The sequence below is a fragment of the Mercenaria mercenaria genome, unplaced genomic scaffold, assembly GCF_021730395.1.
Source record: "Mercenaria mercenaria strain notata unplaced genomic scaffold, MADL_Memer_1 contig_1785, whole genome shotgun sequence".
In the NCBI taxonomy this organism is placed as follows: Eukaryota; Metazoa; Mollusca; class Bivalvia; order Venerida; family Veneridae; genus Mercenaria; species Mercenaria mercenaria.
In genome coordinates, this window is record NW_026459789.1 from 20745 (window position 1) to 33408 (window position 12664).

The 12664-nt window shown below is 34.4% G+C and overlaps 1 protein-coding gene across 1 annotated transcript; it reads left to right on the plus strand.

Moving 5' to 3' along the window:
- Positions 1 to 582: 582 nt before the first annotated feature.
- On the plus strand, positions 583 to 10113 carry LOC123560432 (uncharacterized). The gene is made up of 6 exons (XM_053532800.1): positions 583 to 823; positions 2952 to 3128; positions 3548 to 3667; positions 5958 to 6089; positions 7095 to 7167; positions 8002 to 10113. The coding sequence occupies exons 1-6, from the start codon at positions 682 to 684 to the stop codon at positions 8360 to 8362; spliced, it is 1005 nt and encodes a 334-aa protein (XP_053388775.1). The 5' UTR covers positions 583 to 681; the 3' UTR covers positions 8363 to 10113.
- Positions 10114 to 12664: the final 2551 nt, after the last annotated feature.

Consider the following 12664-nt stretch of genomic DNA (forward strand, 5'->3'; position numbering starts at 1 on the left):
ATTTAACAGCGTTTCACTACTTGCTGCATATAAATAGTTTCACCAAACCTCACAAGCGATTAGTGTGAAGCATAGTAGTGCATATTATCGTTATGTTCTGATTACATGATCTTTAGCGGAGTTATGACCCTTGATTTTTCAAATTCTTTGCTCTGTGCTACTTCTCCTGTACCACTGGTTGGAATTCCACCAATCTTCACAGGAGTTACCGCTGTCAAGCCTAGTTGTGAAAGTCATTGTAATATTATATGATTTTCCTTAAAAATATGGCTCTTAATTTGTGGCATTTTGTAATTTCCGCAAGGAAAGTGGTAGGAGATATACGTTTTTCGTGAAAAAAATCTCTTGTCATTTTATATTCAATCTTAAATAATTTAAAATAATGACATTCAATATCATGAAAATCAATGTATCTTTTGAGGAAATGATAGAAATAATAACTCAAACATGTTCATTACGCTGCATTGTGTGAAAGTTTGTAAAAACATTCAAAAATGCTATATGTAAGAGTTAAACAAGTTTGCATTTGGATTTCACACTATCTGAGGTGCACAGATAGCAGATTCCTACTATATATAAATGCAATTGATTAAAAAAGATATCATATCTTCGAAAACCGTGTAACTTTAATAGGAGTTACCCTCTTTCAGTTTCCTATATAACAATTTGAACTACTAGCCTATGTATCAGTTTTTCATCTCTTCAGATACGGATCTCGTTGCAAACAGGGGAGATGACAAATGTCTTCAGATAAATTTCTTTGATGGAGAGAAATATAACTGGAGAGATTGCAACGGTAAAATGTTGGCTTCGTGTACATCAGGTTACTGTTTATTTCTATATTCTAGGTTATTATTTCTCAAGGGTTTATTAATTTAAGTAGATAGTTTATTACTACACCTAAACCTGTTAATGATAATTGCTTAGCTCATCACCTGTCACCACAGACTAGCACTACTATGGTGGCATATTTCTGCATACGATAACCAGAAATGTTTCGCGAAAATATATCGAGTTTTCGCGAAAAACAGGAAAAATTTTGCGAAAAAATAAAACCTTTTCGAGAAAATAAATACAGATGTTAAGTGGAAAATTTCGCGATAGTGCCCACTTCTGCAGTTAAGATAAAAGATCTTAAAAATTAATCTTTTCATGAAAGATTTGTTACTTATCTAAAAATAGAAACATTCGGAACGCTTTGAACAACGAAAGTACACATCTCTTAGTCCGTTGCAGATACAACCTATCCAAATGCCAGACTGACACCGAATGCAGTGTGCTGTTTATAGCCATCTGAAAGATTTTACTGTTTTCGTGAAAACTGTTATTTTCGCGAAAACATTTTATTTTCACGAAAACTTTACCGTTTTTCATGAAAGTTTGGCCCATTTTCGCGAAACTTATCTGGTTTTCTTATGCAGAAGTGGGCACTTACGCAAATATTTTCACTTAATATTTGCAGTTCTTTTCGTGAAAAGCTTTTAATGTTTTCGCGAAAACTTTTGCGTTTTTCGTGAAAACTCGATACATTTTCGCGAAACTTATCTAGTTATCGTATGCAGAAATATGCCACCATACACTACAAACGTTTAAATTTGACATTCCAATGTAGTATTTTTTTTGTAGTGGTAGACGTTACAAGTTTTGCATGTGTTTTATCTTTGTTCGTTTGACTGAGATTTCCTAATATAGAATATAATGCTTGATTTGTTTTTTGTTTGTTTTGGGTTTAACGCCGTTTTTTAACAGTATTTTAGTCATGTAACGGCGGGCAATTAACCTAACCAGTGTTCCTAGATTCTGTACCAGTACAAACCTGTTCTCCGCAAGTAACTGCCAACTTCCCCACGTGAATCAGAGGTGGAGGACGAATGATTTCAGACACAATGTCTTTTATCAAATAGTCACGCAGAACATATGCCCCGCCCGAGGATCGAACTCACGACTCCGCGATCCGTAGACCGACGCTTTACCTACTGAGCTAAGCGGGTGGGTATATATAATGCTTGAAGACCTAAAATGAACTATATGAGATAGTCCATCATTTACTCAGCCCTCCTTTAACAAGAAGCTGTAGACCTTTTGCTTTTGCTTGAATACTCGGCGTAAATACCAAAGGACAAGCTCATATAAATCCTCCATTAATTTACGATAATTCTGCACGTTCGATTATTCATTTTCTCTACAATGTAGAATTTGATTAAACCCTGATTTTCGAAACATCAGACTATACTTTGATATTCAAACAAACAAAATACAGAGTTGTGTACTTGATTTTTTGCTAGATTGATTAAAAAAAGCTTAGACCTCACACATGTATTCATAATGGAACTTTATGGGAAAATCACAAAGTTTAATCACTTTTTTGCATTTTGCATTTTGTACAAAGTATTGCCCTTGTTATTTTTGCATCATAGGTTTGGTCTAGATTTATTGTCATTGTAACGTAAATTTTAAATGAAATTTGTCAAAAGCTGATATAACACAATAATAATATCAAATAATTTGGTACCAAATTTATACAGCCGATATTTTGCGGAGTCTATTTACAAATATTATGCTATAAATATTTATTAAACCATAAACCATTTAGATTTACAGGATGAAATGCTGTTGTGCATTTTTATGAAAAGAATGTTATTAGTATATTGCGATGTGTTGTCAAAGAAATGCGTTGGTTTCTGCAGACTTGAAATCAACCGGTGTATAACAATATTAAAATCTAATAAATTATTTACGCAATTTAACAAAACGCTTTAAAATTCTTAATAATGTTGAATTAAACTGATTAAACCAAATGAAGTCCAAAATACCGAATTCGAGTTCAGACGATCGTGTTATAAAGCTAAAGTTCATACTAAGATTCATTTAATGAATATGAAAAAAGTTGTTTATTCGTTCGATATGCACACAGAATTTAAAAGTGTTATGAACATATTGTTTTCTTGAAGATTCACAGCAGTCAGTTGAAATCTTGAATGAAAGCAAGACTTGGAACGAGGCAGCTAAATTGTGCTTTAAAAATAACAGATATCCGACACCGTTGGAAAGCATAAATCATGTAAATGACACTGGATTTTTCTCTTGGACCGGGGTCGTATGCAGCGGTGTTATTTCCAAAAATGCTGGTAAGAAAAATAAAAGTTTCAAATGTATATGTAACAAGAGGGTATCATTTCATTTAATGGATTCTTACTTTATTGAAAGATAGCAAGAATCGGCCTGAAAAGTGTTGATACTTAATTAAGATACCATTCAACTTCTGTGAAATAATCTAAAACTCCCTTCTAAGTTGCCTTTGAATAAAAGGAACCCGAACTATTTTTAAAAGTCTTTGCAATATCTTTAACCACAGCGTATAAATCATGTCCGAAATATCACGAAGGTGAAGGTCGTAATGCAACAGCGATTTAATCCATTTGACTGGACAGAACACCTTGTCTGGTACTATTTGTCTTGATGCTTTTTCTGATACGGTCAAAAGCCAAATGATTAAAGAAATAGTAATAATACATTGTAGCGGGAACTTGATGTATTATTGTTTTAGAATTGGATAACATTTCGTCTGAAATCATGTATGGATATATGACTTATGACGGATCTTCTGGATATGTTCTGAAGTTCACACATGCAAATGATAGAAAACATATTCTTTGTGAAAACGTAAGTAACTGTTTTTTTTTTATCAAGTCCAGTCTCAGTGTAACAATTATATATCATTATATATGCATAAACAAATGTAACAAAAGCAAGGAAAAATAGTGTCCTTTTGTGAGGAAAACAATTTGCTAGGAAAGTAATTCTTTAAAATTGTAATCTGCCTTTTCTGGTGTGAATGGTTTAGTATCTATATTCATCAGCTATAATCCGTCAGATTAATTTTCAGTAGTTTTATAAATTTGCATAAGTTTTTCAATACTTAGATAAAGTTTTGATAAAATTTTCAAGAACTGAAGCAACATCTAATAGTGGCAAAAAATATCTCAAACTTCACCACCACCATATCTACCACCACAACCACCACCTCCGCAGTGGTTGTGGTGGTGGTGGGGCTGGTGGTGGTGTTGATGAAGTTCGAGTTGATTGCAGTTGCTGGGGACGCCCTTATCTTTTATAGTCAAATCAAATTATGACTTATAGGCGTTTGATCCATTTGACCAATAAGGATGTTGCCTGCAAGTACTATATTCTTTGTGAATTAATCGTTTGAACCAATCAGAATGTCGCGTTTACTCTGTTTAATATACCTCACCCTGGAAATTCATTTACAGTCATTTTGGATATCAAAGTGTAAGGATCTGGTAAGCATATATCTAACGCTTTTTATGCATTCATTTTGTGTACACAAGTCAATTGTACTCGTAAAAACATTTCACTTGATACCAAACACGGCCAAAGTTGTTTCAAGCATAATAGAGAAAAGATGACATTATTTTTAACAGGTATGTAATTAAAGACCAACCCGTGTTTAAAGACCCACCACAACCTAGTGACCTACTATTTCCTCCCACAAAAACTTCGTGAAAATCATTTACTAGAAGATGAAAGGTGGACAACTTAGGCTATCGCTGAATTTATATGTTTTCACAAGTTGATCTGCATAATTATTCAGTCTGTCTCTTTAAGTATAGTTTTTAAAACATCGACAAATATTTCATACACAGTAGAAACAAATTGTGGTCTAAACTCAACATATTACATCATATGCTGTGCATACTGCTACATTGATTTAGTAAAATGTTTAGACATTAAACCTATTGCCTTGGCCTTATACTAGTATATTTCACTGTCAATATGTAAACTAGTTACTTGTATTTTTCAAGTATTTTATGCAAAACATGTATAATTACCATGATGGAAATGGCAGAAGGTACAGTTATTTTATGGCGCGTCTTTAATTGACTGTCGTATCAATAGTTATTTATATATGTATTGAAAAGAAAGTAAACATTACATTGTACTGTCATTTTATCGCTTCTTAAATTTAAAGTATTTGTATTTCATTTGGTAGTAAGGTTGTTACTGAAGTATGATTAAAAGAGGTAACATAAATGTTTTTATACTAATACGTGCAAACATATTAGCTAACTTGTGCGCATGTAACAAGTTGTTCAATACAAGCGCTCGTAGTTTTAAAGTTATACGTACGCAGGTGTTCTTCCTACTATATGTGCCCTATCGTTTTATACTAATATGTGCGCACGTATTAGTTACGTCGTGCATACGTATTAGTATAAAACATTTATGCCACCTCTGTGGCACCGTAGGTTTCATTGACATAAGTATTAAATCAAGGGGTAGACATCTCTTTTTATGAGCTTTTTAAAAAACATTTTCATAGATCAGACACTACTGACAGCTGATTAACAGACATTGAACGTTAGGAACAAGAAGGCTGGCTTTGTCTCTTTTCTAACACGCATTATCTTGAAAGTAATTTGACCGTGCATATAAGACGTTGGATACTAAAACTTACATAAATAGTTAATGCCATATGGTTTTGCTTGATAATAAGATATATTATAATAACTCGGGTAAACAACTTAAGCTGATTTTCCATCGAACAACGTGGATTTATTTCCAACACCACATTTCGGTCTCATATTTTTAATAATATCCTGGTGTTATACTTTTCCAAAACCTCGTGCAGACGAACGCTCTAGTGATTTGGCGAGGAAATGGTTTTCTTTACTGATAGACGGGCTATTATTTGTTCATCACTTATGAACAGACTCAGTCAAACTGAGACTGTACTTGAATCTTTGGTTCCCAAGACATTAAACTTTTTTCTTTGATTCCACCAATTAATTCTTCAAGGGAGAAAATCTTGATTTAACAAATAAACAATAAGAGCAATACTTTTAACTGCTTTCTCTTGACAAAACAATGCATGTCCTACTTTAATAGCAAATAATATGAAGAAAATTATAACATATTATTACATATATGTTTTGTAGACTTACATACATTCACAGAAGAACCACATACTTCATTAGTGCCGGAAACGGAAAATGCAACAACACCAACAGACGTGTCCACTAATCCTGGGGATAAGGAATTGGACGAGGAAGAAGTTGCAGACACACTAGGTAATGTACTTTCAATACTAATAAAAACATATTTAAATAAATTTATAGAATCACTAAAGGAAATTCAGAGCATCAGTCTACTCAATACATAAAGAACGCTTTAGTTTACAGCGATTGATCAATGCCTGTGATCAATACATAAAGAACGCTTTAGTTTACAGCGATTGATCAATGCCTGTGATCAGTAGTTTTTCACATATGAGGAAAGTGGAATGCTGTTCCACGTATTTCTGTATTTATAATTTCTCTGCTACCATTATTTTTATATGCTGGCTGATTTCTGCCATTTCATTATTTCGTTCTGACGCAGCGACATAACGAAAATCGTCGTTTCGGCGCCCCGACAAAAGTCGTCCTGCCAAACATCATTATGACGCCCAACCAAATGTCGCCATGACGTCACCTCCTCAAATGTGGTCCGCCGAACGTCCTCCAGTCAAACTTCGTTATGACGCCCCACCAAATGTCTCACCACCGAACGTCATCATACAAAACGTTACCCCGCTTGACTTCAGGGCCTGCATTTTGCTTCAAGTTGGTACTAGCTGTATCCCCTGAGGAAGTAAAATAAATTTCTCTACGAGTTTTAGTTACTGCTTGGATAAGATGTGCAATGACACATGCCGAACCACCTTACCAAAGTATGGTGTTAACCTTTCAGAAAGGGATCTGGTGTTTGTTCGAAGGACAATCCATCTCAATGAGGCAAACATATGGTGTTTTTTTCAATGATCGACGAATTCATAATCTAGGTAAAACTTAAGACAAGCGTGTGGACGGATGGACGGATGTACTCACGGATGCACGCAGCCAGGGACACATTTGTATTTCCTTCCACCTCCCTTCAATAAATTGATCCTTGTACCTTAAGGAGCAAGTGATGAGTAATGTTGTAGTGAAATAGTCCCTGACTGATATTAAGATACAACCGTAGCTTGATTTACTTTCTTGTAAGAATGCAGAATAATTAGGAAGAGCACACATCTATTTGCTTTGATTCTGCAGGTATAACTGTTACAGTCAGCACCTTAATTGTAGTCATCTTTGTGGCTGTGGCAGTAATGCTGATTAAAAAGCGGTATGTCTTTATACTTTAACTGTAAAAAGATAATGATACGTATGTTAGCGTTTTTCTAGAAATATACAGATAACGTCAATATCAAGTAAAGATACATTTAAATAATCACATTTCTAATATAAACATGTAAAACAAAATAAATAATATACGCAACCGCTCTCCTTAATCATCGATCATTATTTGAGCCGCGCCATGAGAAAACCAACATAGTGGCTTTGCGATCAGCATAGATCCACACCAGCCTGCGCATCTGCGCAGTCTGGTCAGGATCCATGCTGTTCACTAACGGTTTCTCTAATTACAATAGGCTTTGAAAGCGAACAGCATGTATCCTGACCAGACTGCACGGATGCGCAGGCTGGTCTGTATCCGTGCTGGTCGCAAAACCACAATGTTGGTTTTCATTTGGCGCAGCCAATTAAATAACATTTTAATGACTGTTTTGTGGTCGAGTTGTGCTATAAGTACATGTATTTTGTAATCTTGTTGTCTCGGTAGCCACATGAAGGATAATTCATTGCTTGCAACTACTTATCATCATCAGAAGAATTATTTTGGTTCGTATCATTTGCAAATAATGTCTTAACACTTGCATAAAAGTATACCCTTCACGGTCGTAAGGATAATTAAAATTAGTTTGCTTCTAAAATAACATTACATTCTTTAATATATGCCTTATTGCGTTATATTTAAATAACACAAAACGAGGACAGTTTTTTTAAATTTATTTCATGCGTCATTTTAATGTCATGGTTGATACTAAAACAATTGGTTTATTATTACTATCATTTTAGACAAGAGAAACCTACTTTTAAATATATCCTTTACTAACAGGAGAACGAATCAAGGGACACGTCTGACTGAAGTTGGATACGTACCCGAACAAACTAATAACATAACACATATTTCTGATGAAGCAGGAGACGGGGCTTACACAACAATACAAGGCAATGGCACAGGAGGAGCCAGTGAAGAAATCGGAATACAAAATCCACAAAAGATTGTTTATGAGACATTGGGTGAAAGAAACGATAAGGAACACGGCTATGGAACAGCAAATACACAAAGGCGTGCTTATGAGTCATTAGGTGAAAGACATGATAAGGAACACAGCTGTGGAACACCAAATACACACAGAAATGCTTATGAGTCACTGGGTGACAGACAAAACAAACACACAGCGATGAAACATTAAACCAAACAGTTAACTTTAGACTTTATGAATGGGTTGAGTAAACACATAAATGTACTAATGAACGGGATACAATATACTTATACATAATATATATTAAGTACTATATTTGTATAAATATCTGTGACAAGGAATTTATTTCAATTTCTTGCCATGAAGAGATGGAATAATCAGAATAATTTGTATATTTGATGTATTAACAAGTGAACGAGTATTGCAGTGGCAATATGGAAGTCCCCTTCCGGTAAAAAAGAAGTCTTGACCTCCAATAGTGACATTGACCTTTGACCGACAACCATGAGTCATGTGCGCGACACATAGTCTATCCATTGGCAACATTTCCGTGTAGTACGAAAAACTCTTCAATGCAATTGAAAGTAATGGAGCAGAAACAAATTTTTACTTGACCTCGAACAGTGACCTTGACCTTTAACCGACAAGCATAGATCATGTGTTGACACATTATCTCATCATGGAGAACGTTTGTGTGTAGTGCTTAAATATCCTTCAATGCAATTAAAAGGAATGGAGCAGAAACAATTTTTACTTGACCTTCAATAGTGACCTTGATCTTTGAGCTACAAGCATATAGCATGTACGTGCATAATATATATAACCAAGGTTTAAGAGCCTCGCTTGAGTTTTTGAGCTATCGCAGGATGTAGATTTGCGGACGGAAACCGGTAGGGGACTAATGACGTATCACATAACATTCAATTATTGCCATAATTAATTATACTAGTAGTTGTATTGCTGTTAATAATAACATTTGGGCGATTTATGATTAATCACAAATTATATTATATACAATTGGTAAAAGGAACCAACCATTAATTAGAGCAAGTACTGGTCGTAAAATGTACGGATTTTGACCAATCAGAAGTAACATTTATACTTCTATAAATCACAGCATCCTTCTATAGATAGCACAAGAGTGCTAGGGTATACATAGGTAGACTGATGATGGTGAGATCATTGTGTATCCAACGATTGATGTAGATACATCGGGGATTCAACTAATAGTTTATCCCAGAACCTTGATCAGAAAGTGAGCATCAAAAAGGTGAGAAAGATACATAATTGGTTTTAATCGATTGAGAAATGAAGCAACTAACACAGAAAGTAAAACTTTTAACATTGCGACTTTTGAAACGAATCAGTTGCTTCTACCAAATGATGCCTGACATCATGCAAAAGACATATAGAACATGTTGTACCCGCTTTCATATCAATGAGAGGCAAAGAAAACGCCTGTCATATCGTTGGAAACATCAATTTATGTAAGATAAAAGATAATTGATACTCTCATGAAGAGTGATATGTCTTTAAACATGTATAAGAGTTGATAGTAACGTTAAGGCAATGTGCTGTAGAACCACAATGAAAATATTGCGTAGTCTTTTATATAAAAGGTTATTACTATGTATGTTTAATTATGCATTTATACTATTTCATTGTTATAAAGAAAATGCTTAATTTATTTTAGGCTATACACTAAAAGAGAGCGGCTTTAAACATGTATGGAAGTTAATAAACATAAAATTGTGCAATAAGCCAATGTGCTGATGTTGGCAGGACCATGGTGAAAAAATACATTATTTTATTTTTTGGTTATTCCTTTGCATATTTTGTTGTTGCTATGCATCGTAAGTTTTATATTTATAGTATCTGTATCTAATATGTCATTATTAAATAGCAAATAATAATCTAGCTAATCTGTAAACATAACAAACTTTATAACCGATCGGTTTCAAGTCGCAAATATTGAGTTCACGGTATGCATTCTTCATGTCTTTCTCTCTTTAGTGATGATTAGCTGCTGGTGTCGCTAACCTAGCCGGCCGGTAGATTGAGTAATAACAGCTCAAGTCTGGGGTTCATATGATGTGTTTTTCACGACATACGATTCTGCAACTATAACATACACATTCGATTGAATCATAGGAAAGCAATAATTAAGAGTATTGGAACAATTGATGAATGCACACAATCGATAATTACACCCAGCTGGCTTACGGAAGGTCGATGGTTCTACCCAGGTGCCCGATCGTGATGAAATAATGCACGGATGGGCATCTTCCTCCACCATCAAAGCTGGTAAGTCGCCATATGACCTATAATTGTGTTTGTGCGACGTTAAACACTACAAAATAAATAACGTGTAAGAAAAATATAATACCCTGTACAATCAGTCACAATTATACAGCGCAGGTGGAGGTCATGTAAACAGTTGATAAAAGTGATAAAGACCTTAGGAAGTGCGAAGTTAAAATAAAATAAAAAGACTAGGGCTATGGTTAAAAAGAAAGAATGGGTACAGTTGGCAGTCGCCCAACACATAGATCACGGCTAGGCCTGGATTTTACATATACTTGGAGGAAATTCAACAGTCGGATTGATCTTGGACAGAAGGAATTGTGTCAATTTGGAATCAAATAGTTTAAATTCCAGATAGGGGTAATGTGATGTTGGTCAGCATGGAACAAGTTATATTTGATTTCGTTAAATACGAACAGAGAGGTTTGGTGGTGGCGCTTTTCTTAGGTTTGTCAATTAAGTGTATTTATTATATGGGAAACACCGCTTGTATAATATGTTTCGCAATTGTTGCAGACATAGCGTGCTGCTGAAGTAACATATTAGTCGCCGGTAGAAACCTGAGACTATATTTGATACGCTTTAGGATTCTACAGCTGGTAGGAGAAGTTATTAAAACATGACAATGAAAATATGATATTGTAAATAAAAGAAAAATAATGCAGTTAATGCAAGGCTTACATAAAGGATTTAGGAGCTGAAAATTATTATTTCAAAAGATAGCTTTTTAGGAAAATATGAAAAATGTATAAAGAACTTATCCCTATACTCCGTTTCAATAGCCCTATCACGTGATCTGAAACAGACAAACATTCTCACTACACTGCAGAGAGAATGCCTTTACAATGGGTTTACAACCATGTCAGATTAATAACCATAGTTAGTGTATTTCTTATCACTTGCTAATGAATAAACATTTAGACCATCAACCTACATAGAATCCTAATTTAATCCTAGTCTTGACAACAGTCTACAGATAATTTCAGGAATGGCCTCTAGTAGTTCTTTATTGGATGGGAAACTCTCTGTTTACCCGTTTCGGATCACGTGATAAATTTTGTCGATATGGAGTATATGTATATCATTAAATTTCGTGATTTTCTTACGTTATTGTAAATTCAGTTCTCCGGCGATTTGATGCTTTGCATCAAAATTTTACTCGTTTCAATTTTGGTACTTAGATGCTTCTGTAAGGGGTGACAAAAGTGCTGAACAATATTCTAGTTGGCGGTGGAAATAGATGTTATGAACTTTTATCGTAATATCTTTACAGTTTGTCTTGGTATTACACATGATATACCGAAAAGAGTTTTTGGCTTTGGATGTAATACTGTTAATATGGGCTGGCCAATTTAAAACTTTAGGGACTGTCATTTTAAAACTCTAGGAACTGTTATTTGTTCTGTGTAATGTAGAATGTATTGGACAGTATGAGCTCATTTTCCTAGTATTTCGTATCACCCCACACTTACCCGTTCCTACCGTTCAAGTCGATGTAACGTTTGGTAATCAACTGATGATTTGACTGTCAGATATACTTTTGTATCATCTGTAGAAGTCTGTTTTTCCGAATTTTATGGAAAATGTAATGTCGTTAATGTAGGAGAGTAAGAGATAAGGGCCAAGAACAGAGCCTTTGGACAGACTGGACAGGTAGACTGTTTAAAGTACAGCCATCTACTACAACCCTTAGATGTCTCAATCATCCGTGATGATATAGGGCGGACTTCTGGCTGTTCAAGTTTGTATGTAAGTTTATTATGTTCAGCCTCATCAAGTGCTTTGTTCTTGTATGAACATTGCAGTATAACATTACTGAGTCCAATTAAGGTACCTTTTACATGTAATCAGTTAAAAGGACTTACTTCAGAATTCTGTATTGCTGTCAAATTCTTGAGTATTTTGAAATCAGCTTTTTAGGAGATGTTATCATCATTAATGTGTTACAAAGTTGAATAAGTTTCTTTTGATATTTTTAAAATCAAATCTTCTGAAATATTGTATTAAATGTAAGATAGCCGTTTATAAATTTAGCCTAGTACTTTTGTTTTGATTAAGATATGAATGTGTTAGATTTGTGTAATAAGACAAAGTTATTACTCAAGTGGTGTGCGTTTGATTTATAAGTAAAGATCTCTCTCTATTTCATTCACATTTGCTATCTCTTTACCTGTGATGAAAGATTCAAATCATTGTATTTCTTGTTAT

Bases quoted from the DNA above. Each gene is read 5' to 3' on its own strand.
- LOC123560432 (XM_053532800.1), top strand. From the start codon at position 682: ATGTATCAGTTTTTCATCTCTTCAGATACGGATCTCGTTGCAAACAGG. The intron at 6,090-7,094 runs GTAATGTACTTT...TTGATTCTGCAG, and splicing joins AGAAGTTGCAGACACACTAG to GTATAACTGTTACAGTCAGC. The intron at 7,168-8,001 runs GTATGTCTTTAT...CTTTACTAACAG, and splicing joins GTAATGCTGATTAAAAAGCG to GAGAACGAATCAAGGGACAC.